At 39.4% G+C, this 14,236-nt stretch overlaps 1 protein-coding gene across 1 annotated transcript in view; it reads right to left on the reverse strand.

Moving 5' to 3' along the window:
* The window catches only part of TGFBR3 (transforming growth factor beta receptor 3), a 179,380-nt gene that overhangs the window by 58,149 nt on the left and 106,995 nt on the right, over nt 1–14,236 (reverse strand). The window contains exon 4 of the mRNA XM_039838819.1: nt 13,607–13,744. Coding sequence (XP_039694753.1) covers nt 13,607–13,744 — 138 coding nt within the window. The remainder of the gene's footprint in view (nt 1–13,606; nt 13,745–14,236) is intronic.

Consider the following 14,236-nt stretch of genomic DNA (forward strand, 5'->3'; position numbering starts at 1 on the left):
GCATTTCTCTAGAATTTAGGTTTATGGATAAGTAGGATTTATGTATGTTGGCTCTAGAACTCGTAATAGTGCCCACACAGAAAGACGTTATGGAGATGACGCTTTGATATATTTTGTGCACAAAGTCCAGCAAAAACAAACTGACATAAAGTACTGGAACAGTACTGAAATATTTACTTCCCAAATGAGGACTGAACCCTACATTCCGAAAGAGGAAAATCACACGTTCTCCCTACCCAGTTCCTGGGAGGGCTGTGTTTGCCTATTTCCTCCAAAGCCACGTGATATGAAATATGATCTGAAACATGTTTTCTATTAACCATATATCATGACTCAATGTATTTTTTTAAGTTTGTTTTAAAGAAATAATAACTTCCATGCCCATGAATCTACAGTCATAATTTGCAAGCTGCATATTCATGAGCCATGTGGTTATGGTACCTGCCTACTGGGCGTTCAAGAAACATAAATCCATGCCACCATTTAAAAACCCTTGAGTGTTTTCACTTCGTATCCATAACTTACCAAAAAAATGACTTAAAACATATTTAACAATTTTTCTCAAAACATTCCTGATCATCCTCTGCTTTTTTTAGTTTTGCTGAAATATAAAGAACTAAAAGATTGAAACTGCTCTCTGTTCTTAACACCCTACATGTTTACACATGTCCAAGAGGAAAGTTCTGAGATGCTGCCCTACAAATATAAACATGCATAGACTTGAATGCGGGCCAGTATAAAAGCAATCCTCTAATCTCCCATGGAAACGTTACAAAAATGATAGTGTATGTGAATATGTATATATACAAAGAGAAGCAGGAGATCTCACTCCGTCTGAAAGACAGACTCAGTCCTCACTAGATACGAAATTAATGAAGCGTGAGCTGCTTTATAATGGAGTTTTCCAAAGCAGAGTCCCAGGCCACACAGGAATCCTCGATGGCTTACAAAATGATCTCTTCAGATTCCTAAATTCACCCTTTCTCATCTTCCAATGTTAGCATGACATTAGGAGGGACTTGACTCAAAACTTAAAAGTGCATTTGCCGTCAAAAGGGTGTTTTTCAGGAAAAAATAAAATGTTGGCATCATTATTATTACTTGCCACGATCTCTGATCTATTTTTGCCCTCTAAATGTGCTTCTGGGAAATCCCTCACTGGGCAGGATTTTTTCTTTTATTTTTCTTTTAACTTACATCCAATCTGCTAATCCTGGTTCCAGGGTACAAACTGAATTCCATATATACTTGGCTCCAAATAGGTTCCTAGAATTCTCTTTAGAGAGTTCCTCTTCATCAAGACTGATAACCTAAGTTCCATTTCCCAGAAGAGGACATTAAGGCTCAGAGAAGCTAAAGAATCTGCCCAAGGCACAGAGACTGTAGAAAGCAGGGCTGACAATACACGTTTCTCACTCTACAGCTCCTTCTACTCTACCACCATAGAGCAGTCAGCTACCAAACTCAAGAAATCAGCAGACTTGGGTAGACAGAGCCCTCTGGGCCCCTTACTAATAGAACACTGGGAGATAAAACTATAAAGGCTCTTCCTGACCACGTACTAAGTTCATATTTCATAGATTCCGAATCCTCATATCTGACAACTGTAGAAACTAGGGCTCTGAGAGGTTAGGTAAAGCCCCAGATTACCTAGTTTTAGCAAGGGACGAATGCAGATTCAAATTGTGTCTGTGAGACTCCAAAAACTATGCAATACAAACCCAGGCTTTTAAGAGAGTGAAAAGGTAAAGCAGAGAGGCAAAGCAGGAGTTATGCCTTTCCCTGCCTCTTATACAGAGATTCTCCCCGTTGAGTTGTTCCTTCTCTTTCTCCCCTTCCCCAGGGGCCTGAGGAGCTGTGCTGGTGAAAGTAGACGAGAAAGGGAATGGAGGGGCAGACAGAAATAGTAATGACTGTTATGGAAACAAATAATTGCTTGGCTGGAAGAAGAGAGATCTCTTACAGTAAACAACAAAGATGAAAACTGTCGGAGGCTCTAAAAATGATTGAATCGAAACTATGGCAGATACAGCATGGCAAGAATATCAGGCTGTATAGATTTAAGATGTAAATGCTTCTGAGACAGTTTTATATGTCATCCTGGTTTGGCTATCCTCTCTATTCAATGAAACACTAATCTAGATGTTACTGGGCAGGTAGTTTGTAGAGGTGATTAAAATCCATAATCAGGTGGATCTAAGTAAGGGAGATAGGCTATTCTAGATAACCTGTATGGGCCTGATTCCATCAGTTGAAAGGCCTTAAGAACAGAGCTGACGCTCAGCTCACGCCGGAGAGTTCCCACTGCTTTCCTGACCTCGGGCCCTGCAATTTCTGACTTGCTTGGCCTGGCCCCACAATGGCCAAAGTCAGTTCTTTGCAATAAATCTCTTCACATGTATCACCTATTGGCTCTCTTTCTCTGGATAACTCCTGACTGACACAGCCTCTGTGAATGTGAATGGCTGATGCAAGCCCCAAGAGGAATAGAGCTGCATATTCTGGTTCAGCGACCACGGATCTAGTAACAGTTTGCGGGGGTGGGGGAGGTGTTCTAAGGGGCATTTCCCAGGGGTAAGGGGGGCAGGATGGAGGTAGGCATTCAGCTCCCAAGCTGGTTGCAGCCCTCTTGAGCTTCTTAACATCAGCTCTCAAACAAAGGCTGTGTTCCTGTGCTCGCCCCCATTTTCCAGTCTACATTTAAGTCTCTGGAGAAGACCAAGGAGATCTCCTATGCCAAAGCCAAGAAAATTGCACTGGACACATTTAATGTCTCTGAAGAAATGATCCCCAGACGGCCATGGGCGGATGCAGATTATTAAGCAGGGAAACCTGGTGTAGCTGATCCAGAGACGGGCCAACCAGAAGAACATGCTGTTGAGAAAGGGGTCAAGAAGCAGTTTTAAAACCCTTACCTCAGTGAAATACTGGTATGACCTAGATCCTAGTACTTAAGCCATTCACAATACATTATGCTGAAATGAGATCAGGTAGGTGATTCCACATCAGGTCCTCACTAAGTCAGTGATTGATACCCTCCCTGAATTGGCTCTTAACGAATTCAGCTCTGAAGCCCTGTGAGATAGTAACTGGTGGCTCCTAGCTGAAGGCCAGAGTTACAGATGACATCACAGTCACACCTTAAGTCAGGCAGTTTATGACTGTCCCCAGTAAGGTCTCCATTTACCCTTCTGGAAAGTATGGGGCACCTGAATTATGTCTGTATCTCAAGATGTCACCTAATCACATTCCTTGCACTATCTGTGACTGAAAGATAGGGCCAGAGGTTCTAAGCAAAGTGGGGAAAATCAGGAAAAAACTGACTTAAAATACTGGGCAGGTTTAATCACTTTTACAATGCTGTTATTTTTAAGGTAGCAGCTACCATAGCTAACTTCCAGCCATAGAGCAAGTGCCAACATTACTTCAGAAGCTTTACGTGGTATCTAGGAATACTGCTGTTGTATATAGTCAGATAGGACCAGGACCACCTCCGCATCTAGATCTCGGGGAAAGCCATTTAACCTAAGTATTTTCCTCTGTAAAAGGAGACCGTGGGCCAGATGACAGTGGACAATTAAAACCCAATATCCCTAGTCATATCTACTTGCTCTCATTCAAAGCATAACTTCATTCAATCCCAGAATCAAAATCTGGGATATGTGACATAAAGGGAGAAAGCAGGGGAAATGTAGCCTAAACTACTAAGCCCCATCATTTAAAAAAGTATTTATTATTACTATTGCCAACATTTATTGAGCGCTTACTATGTGCCAGGGACTATTCTTAGCACTTTACATGGATTACAGCCACCACTTACTAGTTGTGTGACCATGCACAAGTTAACTTCTTTGTGTCAGTTTCCTCATCTTAAAATGAAGATAATAGTTCCTCGGTTCATAGGCTTGTTATAAAGATTAAATAAGATAATGTGTGTAAAGTGCTTAGAAGAGTGCTAGCATATGGCTCACACCTCCCGACAGTGTACAAGAGTTGTCTGACAGATCTTGAGGTTGACAGGCCCCAAATCATTCGTCACTGTGGCAGGACCGTAGCCTTCTTGTCTAAACTGCTAGGAAAGGATATATGAGTCCTGTGTTCAAGGGCTGGAGCAGCACTGGCTCCAAACAGCAGCTCTGAATATCTTCCAGCATCCTGTATCACCCAGAAAATGTAATCTGTGATAAAGGCTCTCTGTGATAAAGATGGAAGGGCTACAGATCAAGTGGGTAGTGACTACTGTGGTCTTTTGCAAAGACGGCAGATGGATGAGCCTCTGACCTCCAGATACACCCTCGCAGCTGTGTCATTCACTACCCAAACAGGACAAAGCAGAAGCAGACCAGTGATGACTCCCTGGCTCAGAGGCATTAAGAGCCCAAATTTGCAAAAAAGACCCCCGGCCGTCAGGGGATAGGGTGTCAAGACCAAGGGCAAAAGCAGATCTTAGGATACATATTCTACCCTGGACAAAGACATAAGACAGGCTGACGGAGCTCCTTCCTCCCCTGCAGAAATCTGCTTCCAAGCCAGGGAGTTAGGTGATGGAGGCTTGGAGTGTCAAAACTGGGTGACCTCAGATAAACTCCTTCTGTGCCCAGGAAGACGTCAGGCCATCCTGTGGTCCCTTCCAGAGATGGGGAATTTGGGCCACCTTTGGGGATTGTTTACCAAGGGCCTCACTGTCTGTAGTTTATGAGAGAATCAAGGCACAGCCACGAGCTTTCAAGTCAGCCTCACCAGAATCTCCCAGAGGCAGATTTCCTACCTATCCCCACTCCATCCATGACATGAAAAAAATATTCTGCAACCTCCCTTAACAAAATATTTGCTTTTTTAACCAAACAGCAGCCTGAAGGCTGCCCCGCCATGTTAACCAAAGGCACTAGAGATGTAACATTTAAGACAATTGCCCAACCCAAGGGAAGGGCAGTGTCATCAAATTACCAGATTAGCTTTAGTCAGTAAAACCTTAAAGGACGTCATAAGATTCTACACAAATACCAACCTTCCTCCCTCAGTGCAATCGAGTTTATTTAACCTCAATTTGTTGAATGAAAGCAAAGCCTTCATAGGCTAGGGCCCATGTCTGCACACAGACATGACACAGTAAGTCCAGCTGAGCCAGGAAAAGTCTACGTCTGCCTGAACTCTCCAGGACAGGATGTCTTGATCAGGAAGAATACACCCAGGCAAACCTCATGAGGCCAAGGGGCCACTCACTGGCAACATTCACCAGCCTTAACCCAGGAGTCAGGTTAAACCTCATTAAGTCTTTCGAAAAATCTTTCTGGACCAAGATTACTAGCTGAACCTGGACTCTTTCCAGTTCTCTAATCGCCACAGTGACATTTAGGAAGAGCTCTCACCACAAAAGGGCCAGAAACTTGTTCCGAGGAAATATGGTAGTCGACTGACCTTAGCTCATGAGAGGCTCAAGTCCCTTATAATTAGGGCTCTTATGGACAAGCCACAAAACCAACAGATAAGCAGCCTCTGGAACAAAAATGCACACTACACAACCACTTGGAATATCCCACAGGACACAGTGAGTCATTCCACAAGAGGCATTTAAAAAAAAAAAGAAAAAAGAGGAATTAATCTTGAAACATTTACTTATTGAATTTGCCTTTAAGAGAGAACTTAGTTAGGGAAAGACCTCCCTGGAAAATTCAAAATAATATCTCCAGACCCCTATCACATAGGGGTGACAATTCTGTGTTTGCGACCCTGACCCATGCTGCTCCTCAGTCGACCTCGCAGGGGGAGCTGCCTTAATTGCACCTGGAATAGGAGGATTCTCATTTTCTCCAATTTTTAGGATCCAACAATGGTACTTATCACACTAAACTGTAATTCCTCATCTCTTAACCATCTCTCCTACAAAATAGAAAGCTCTGTGAGGGCCGGCAATCCACTCCATTTCCCTCTGGATCCTCCACACCTAGCACAGTTCCCGGCATCCTGCAGGCACTAAAAACTGGGTGTTGGATGAATGAACAAGGAGATACATAAACCGTCATACCAGGTATAATAATGTCATGTTTTTCTAAATGTGGGGGAACTGCCAAACAAGGAAAAGGAGAAAATTAAAAAAGAAAAAAATCATTTCCAGATTTTTTTTTTTTAATGCAATGCAGTAGAGAATACAGGAAAATTTTTAAAGTTCCCTACTGCACAAGCAAACTTGAATGTCTGAGTTAGTCACAGGGCATTTTTTGAACACTACGATCCTCAATTACACATCACTTGGATTCACGAAAAAGAATGACTGGACACGTGCCGTGGTACAGACTATGCATGTCCCTTCCTAGAGCACAGCTAAGACACATCTGGGGCTATTTAACAACTGATTGGAAATTTCGCCTTCTGATTTCCAGTTAAATACTGGGCACAGGAAAACAAATAGCACTTGTTTTTCACTCAGCCTTGTCAGTCATCCAAACTGCAGTGCAGACCAGAGAACTGCCTGTGGTTTAATGGCAGAGGCCCAAAATATTTGGACCTCCCCCCCACACCCTAAGTTTAAGTAAAAGGAATAAACCAGATTTTGGCAACCCTCACTTCTTCACTCATCCCCCCCGCCTTTCTCAGAAACACAAAATCAGGTTTTAAATATTAAGCATGTTCCTGGTATTAATTTACATTTTTCATTAGGATTAAATTTTGATTTGTTTTTAATCCAAAGCCAATAGCATAGAGTTTAGTTTCTCATTTATTTCAACTGCCCTGCCCTGATATTTACTTGGATTTGCTGAAGAGGCAATGTTCAGATTTTACCATTTTCTGTTTCTAATTAAATTGCGATATAATACCTAACAGTTGTATTATCAAAAAAAAAATCAGAGTTTGAAAGCTGGGAGAAACTTTAAAGATCATCTGGTACCACTTCCTCACTTTAGAGATGAGGAAACTGAGGCCCTAGTAGTTAAGTGATTTTGTCCAGTGATGTATAACTACTCAGTGGCAGAGCCAAGACTAGTTAGTACTCAGGCCTCCTGATATGCAGGCCAGAATGTTAACTAGAAACAAAAACCTAAGTTACCTCTGAGAAGAAATGCCGGATAAAACCCGGTCCACCTAATTAAATTTGAATTTCAGATAAACAATAAATTTTTCAGTAAAGTATGCCCCAAATATTGCATGAACATGATGAAAAAATTATTATTTATAGGAAATTCAAATTTACCTGAGCATCGTTTAGCTTTGTTAAATATGGAAACTCTATCTTGGAGACCAATATCCTCTTCCATGCCACATTTCCAACCAAACATACACATTTACATACATTTCTTTTCTGATTTTAGCAAGAGATGGCTAGAAAAAATAAGCCACAGCACAGTAATCTCAATAGTGAATGAGGTTGGAGGAAGTTGCTGTTTATTTCTTGAGACTGTCCTAATCTTAGACACTGTTTTTCCTTACGAGCAATTAAAGTAACTAAGTCTGATGCTAAAAGACTGGCCAAGGCCTCTGGATTAGACATTTTATGTTATAAGAAGTCAGGCATTAGGGTCTCATCTTAAGAATTTCTCCTTCTTTCAGGACTCCCACTCTGTAGACCTTGTAGGCGAGAGTGTTCACATTTGGAACACAAAGAAAGGCAGGTTTATAAAAAATCAGATAGGTACATGGGATAAAGTAAAAAGATTTTATAATTTAGTTTATTAAATTTAATACCATCCCTTTTAAAAAGTGTGCCGCAGCAAGTTCTTTCCTAATAGCTTTATTGAGATATAATTTGCCCTTACTATAATTATATAAATTACATAATTATAATTCAACCTTATAATTCACTTTATTGAGATATCATAATATTCACCCTTTTAAACTGTACAACTGTGTGTTTGGTATATTAACAATTGTGGTAATATTCACAATGGTGCTAACAGTCACCACTATCTAATTCCAGAACATTTTATTTCACCCCGAAAAGAAACTCCCCATTCTCCCCTCCCATCAGGCCTTGGGAACTGCTGATCTACTTTCCATCTCTATAAATTTGACTGTTTGGGACATTACATATAAATGGAATCATACAATATGTGGCCTTTTGTGTCTGGCTTCTTTTATTTATAATGTTTTCAAGTTTAATACACGGCGTACATATCACCACTTCACTCTTTTAATGGCGAAATAATGTTCCATTGTATGGATATACCACCTTTCAGTTGATGGACATTTTGGGTTGTTTGCACTTTTTGATTATTATGAATAGTGCTGCTAAGAACATTTGTGGACAAGTTTTTCTGTGGACATATGTTTTGCCCAACTGTTTTCCAAAGCACCATTTTATATTGCCACCAGTGGGTTCCAACTTCCCTACATCCTTAACAACACTTGTGATTATCTGCCTTTTTTATTATAGTGATCCTAGTAGGTAGCAGTGACAGCTTATTGTGATTTTAAATTTGCTTTTTCCTAATGACTAATGACATTGAGCATCTTTTCATGTGTTTATTGGCCATTTGCACTTTCTCTTTGGAGAAATGTCTATTCAAATCGTAGCGTATTTTGAAAGACAATCTAATATTGTAGCTCTTTCCAATCTTTTTTGGCAAACTCAGGTTGAAAGTTCAGACATCTATTGCCCAGTCGAGCTACCCTACCTTTTATTTAATGTGGAAATAACTGCATAAATAAAAATAAACTTAGATGATTCTTCTAGGAGAGTTTTACTTATAGTTTCAACATGACAGACTGAGAGGATACAATTATATTTATTTCTGATTGCACTAAAAGACAATTCTAACCTACCCAGTATTCTCTGGGCCATCTAGACACCTTGCAAAAGAAAAACTACAAAGCTGTGACAACTCTATTGTGTGTGTGTGTGTGTGTGTGTGTGTGTGTGTGTGTGATGACTTATACTTGGATCCACTACTTGAGACTCAGCCTGAAACAATCACTCTTTATCCTAGTCCCATTTCCTAGGTAACTAGAACAACCAGATAAAGGAACTACACTTGCCTCGCAGAGGAAACTCAACACCACTTTCTCCCTGCCTGACACGTTCCCTTTTTGCTTGCACTGTGGAATCATGAGGACTGCAATTTAACAGAAAAAAAAAATACTTTTATTAGACAGTATTAAAGTACAATAAGTCCTCATTTAATGTCTTCGATAGGTTCTTGGAAAACAATGTACAACAAAACCAACTCTTAAGCAAAACAACACATAACGAAACCAATTTTACCGTAGGCTAATTTACATAAACAAGAGTTAAGTTCCCATGGCATCTTTCTGGTCACATAAACATCAAACTTCTAAATAAAGACCCAAAAACACTTCCAATATTAAACACTGAAATAAATGCAAGCTATAGATACATTTAAGAAAGATTAATAAAAACAAGTAAAAAAAATTCTTTTCCAATTCACTTGTTCCAGATCAGGGTCATGGGTGGTCAGAGCCTATCCTGGCAGCTCAGGGTGCAAGTGGGGAATCCACCCTGGACAGGATGCCCTTCCATTGCAGGGCCATTCACACCCACATTCACTTACACTGAGACAACTGAGACATGTCAATTCACCTCACGTGCACATATTTGGGATGTGGGAGGAAACTGGAATACCTGGAGAAAACCCACACAGACAGCGGCCTTGGATGGGAATCTTTTATTCCCCTTATCCATAGTTATAACAAAACAATGTTAAATGAAACAACGTTGTTTGAGGACCTGCTGTATAATGCTTTTAGTCACCCTCATGGGTGGCTGAGACATTCTGAGTAACATAAAGCCCTGCTAACTAATTATAAAAGGTTTCTTTTTTTAATTTGGGCAGTTATAATAATGCAGACATGTTGACTTAAATTAAAAGATCATCCTGATGGATGAGTATATACCATTACTTGAGCTTTTCTCACCACCCTACTTAAACAAACAAATAAACAAACAAACCTTAAAGTTATTATAATTCTACCTAGAAAGTAAAGATAGTTTTAAGTCAGTAATGCAAATCCTTCAGCAGGCTATCAGGGAAGAAGTAAGGACATAGGTGTCTTAAATTAAGAGTTAAGAGACCTACCCTCTCTCTTCAGCTCCTCTAAGCTCTCTAACCTTGGAGAATACAGTGATAGAAACAGCTAAGCCACAGTTTCCAAAGATTTCATGGGCCTTCTGAAGTGTTTAGATGAAATACTTTATGCAAAATAATTTAGTTATCTTATCTACAAGCTTAAACTCTTAACTACTATAAGTAGATCAATAGAACAAACTACTGGGTTTCTATCCAGCAGCTGGTCTCTCTGCTGCAATGGCTGTCATTTCAGGCTAAGAGGGCCTTGCTTTCTTCACTTCAGTACATATACTCTGTTAGGGAAAGCTGCCTAGCTTGTGACAGAATTTGCATCACTTGCTAACTCCTGATATGAGAACCTGAATGAACAACAGATGTTCTACCATCTCTTCCTGGCTATGAAGAAAAGTACAGAGAAGAGAAAACCACCTTCCCTAAATTCAGCCTGCTGGACAATAAGGCAGAGTTCAGGTGTCCCAGAATTGAAATCCTTGACTTCTCCCAATGCTGCCTCCCATGTTGGTAATTTTAGGTGCATCCTCTGATCTGCAATCTAATTACATGGGATTAACTCCAAATAGGGTTGATGTTAAATTGTTTACTAAAACTGTCTCCTTTTTTTTCATTGTTAGTACGTCTTAAACTGAAGAGGCAATTCTTATCAGATATGAAACAAAATTAAAGCAAATAAGTAACTAGAAGTAAGATACTTTCCCTTAAAACCCAAAGGAATGGCAGGTTGATGAAGGAATCCAGAAAGTGACCAGTACAACTATGATCCATGTGACCCCCACTTTTCATCTGGACCTACAGCCCACAGAAATAGGAACTCCTTTCAATCTGGGGCCAACCAAGCTAAATGTTTCATAATTAGAAATGTAAATTCAACATCCTTCCCAAGTGTTCTTTACTATGACTAATTATAAATACCAACAAAAATGCAGGTAATGTCCATAAAGTTACTGGTGCCAGTCCCTGTACTAAACATTTTACAAGTAATCTCATTTAATCAAGATAACGATCCCATGATGTACAGACTATTATTATTCCCACATTGTAATCGAGGCGAGTCAGGCTTAGAGAAATGAAATAATCTGCCTTGGGTTACTGCTTGTATTCAAACCAGGGTACGCAAAGCCTTCACTCATAACCTCTCCATAACCTGTCCAATGTGGTAGCCACTAGTCTCATGTAGCTACTGAGCACCTGAAATATGGCTAGTATGTTTAAGAAACTATATTTTTTTATTGTAGTTAATATGAATTTAAATAGCTACACATAGCTGGTGTCTACAGTAACGAACAGCACAGCTCTGTACTATAAGGACTAAATGTGCATATGACCTTATGATCACGACCATTAGTCTCACTATCACAAATAATTTTAATAAAAGGAAATTAACAATGATTATGAGTATGAAGGGAGCCAATTTACCGTAAGAGTTTGTAGAGTAAATCCTATGTGTATTGAGTCCCAGCTCTGCCAGTACTTAGTTGTTTGATTTGGGTCACTAATTAACCTCTCTAACTGAGTCTTAGTTCCTCATCTGTAAATGTATCTTTAAAATGGGGTAAATACCCACCTCATCATTAGGTTACTGTGAGAGAACTTAGTGTAATATCTAGAATATAGTAAGTGCTAAATAAATGTGTTGGTAATAGTAATAACAGCAACTCTGACTTTTGGCCTTTTTTAATTTAGGAGAAATAAGAGTTTCAATTAAAAAAAAAAGCTATAATTTATTAGTAACTCCTACCTTATAAACGTACTTTCGAATTAAAATTTTTTATTTTGAAATCAATTCACATTTACAAAAATGCAAATATATTACAAAGAAGCTTTGTATACCCTTTAACTAGATTCCCCAGTTTCAACATTTTGCCACATTTGCTTTATTATTCTATCTATACATCGTATGATTTTTTTCTGAACTCTTTGGCCCTTTATCCCTTAATACTTAAGTGTATTATGTCTCCTAAGAAGGATATTCTCTTATATAACAGTACAATTATTAAATTCAAGAAAGATAACATCGATACACTACTTTAATCTACAGGCCAATTCTAATTTCGCCTTTTATCCCCATCATGTTCTTTTTAGCAATGGCCCCGCTCCCTACCCAAGAGGATCCAGTTCAGGATCACATGCGTCTTTTGAGTCTCCTGTAATCTGGAATTGCTCTCCTCAGCTTCTCTTTGTCTTCATGACTAACATTTTTGAAGAGCACAGGCCAGTTATTTTATAGAATGTCACTCAATTTGGTTTTCTCCAATGTTTCCTCATGATTAGATTCAGGCTATGTGCATTTTTTTGGCTAAAATACTACATAAGTGACGCTGTGCTTATTCTCAGGTTATCACATCTAAAAGATCACAATGGCTATCTGCACCGTATTGATGTTAATTTTGATTCTTGGTTAAGGTACTACTGGGCATCTCTACTACATATAGTTACTGATTTTTTCTTTTGTCATTAAGCCACCTCCACTAGCTTTAGCACCTATTAATGACTCTTGCATAATCAACTTACTATGACAGTTGCAAAATGATAATTTTCTAACTCCATCATTACTTCTACGTTATTTGATTGGCATTCTACTATAAAGATGAGCTTCTCCTTCTACCCTTTTTACTCATTTATTTTTCTACTTACTAACTGTATTAACTATGGATTCTTACTTTACTTAACAGGTACTACTGAATTTTTATAAGTATTCTTCAAATACAAGTGACAAGAGGCTACAGATGTAGATTAAGATAATTTAATTAGGAAAATTTTATTCGTTATGCAAGAGAAAAACTATTAACTGAGGTCTCTTCTTGTTTCGAATGCTTGTGGACAAGAGAGGTTTAAAAGCCTAACGCTCTGCAGTTTAGGCCGTTAGCATGTAGTTCTAGCAATAGACAATGTGAGCTATCACTGTGAAGTGCAGTGTTGCTCATCATCAGACATGATGTCATACCCCAAAAATTCCATCCAAACAACCCATCAGTTTCTCCACAACTAGCAAACTTGAATGTTCTGGCAAACTTAAAAGGACATGATTTACAAATAGTAGGTAATATTTGGATCTTTCCATAAGAGCTGGGTTCCAGCTTTTTTATAAAATACAAATGTTTTCATTTGGAGCGCACTGTGTCACTTTCTCAACAAACAGATCCTCATATCAGAAACTAGGTCTGTGTTATATACAAACAGAGTGAGTTTGCGTGCATTTATTTTGTGGTAGGAGACCACACACCTAGTGGCTATTTACAATATTTACATTGCTCATGATGCCGCAAAAAGTTGAGGTGGGGGGGAGGGCTTCGGAGTTGAGACCAAAGCTCAGGCCACACAGAGTATGACTGCAGGTCTTGCTCTAACACACAAACTAGACCTAACTCTCTCTCCATCCACCGTGGTGCTTGTTTTCTGTGAAAGCGTATCTGTGCCATCCAAATATCACTAAAACATACTCCCAATTTAACACACTGTGGACTCTGGTATTATTTCAATGAAATAAACCTTTTAAAAAGACTTGCAAAGTTTTAGGGTCATTATATCCTTGTGCTCAGGATCACTGTGGGAAGGTTTCGAACACCTACCAAGAAAAGTCTGGAGACCCCAACTGCAAGCCTCTCTGTCTTCAGGTGCCAGACCAGGGGCTGTGGGGAGTTGAGCAGGAACACAACAGGCTTGTGGTGAATGTGGACTGAGGAGATGGGATTCAGGTGCAGAGTGACCTAGGAAGCAAGAGAAAGAGGAATCTTAGCACTGACTTTCCATTAAAATCACTTAACATAGCATCTGGAATACTTTTTCACAGTTTACCATTAATGGAAGCAAGCAATAAGCTAGTTTAGATTCATAGATAAGATATACAAGGTTGAACTAGATGACATTGCCAATAATTGACCTTTTTTTTTTTACTACAAAAATGGTTATATCATATGGTCAACTTACACTAATCTCAACTAAAACATGATTCAGCTCCCAGTAATAGTGGAACACAAACAAAACACATTGTGTTCAAAGTTGGTAAAGGCAGAATAAAAGTTACCTTCCCTCAGTGGTGTCTTATCCTTCAAGTCAAATGACTAAGCTGAAAACTGGAGTCCAGAACCCCTGAGGATGCGTCATCCTGGATCACCAGATGATGACCTTCTTCTCTTCCAGGTAAGCTCCAACCTCTATAAAGTTAAGTGAGTTCTGCCAAAGATGTGTCAAAAGCTAAG

The sequence above is a fragment of the Pteropus medius genome, unplaced genomic scaffold, assembly GCF_902729225.1.
Source record: "Pteropus medius unplaced genomic scaffold, Ma_sr-lr_union100, whole genome shotgun sequence".
NCBI classification, from domain to species: Eukaryota; Metazoa; Chordata; class Mammalia; order Chiroptera; family Pteropodidae; genus Pteropus; species Pteropus medius.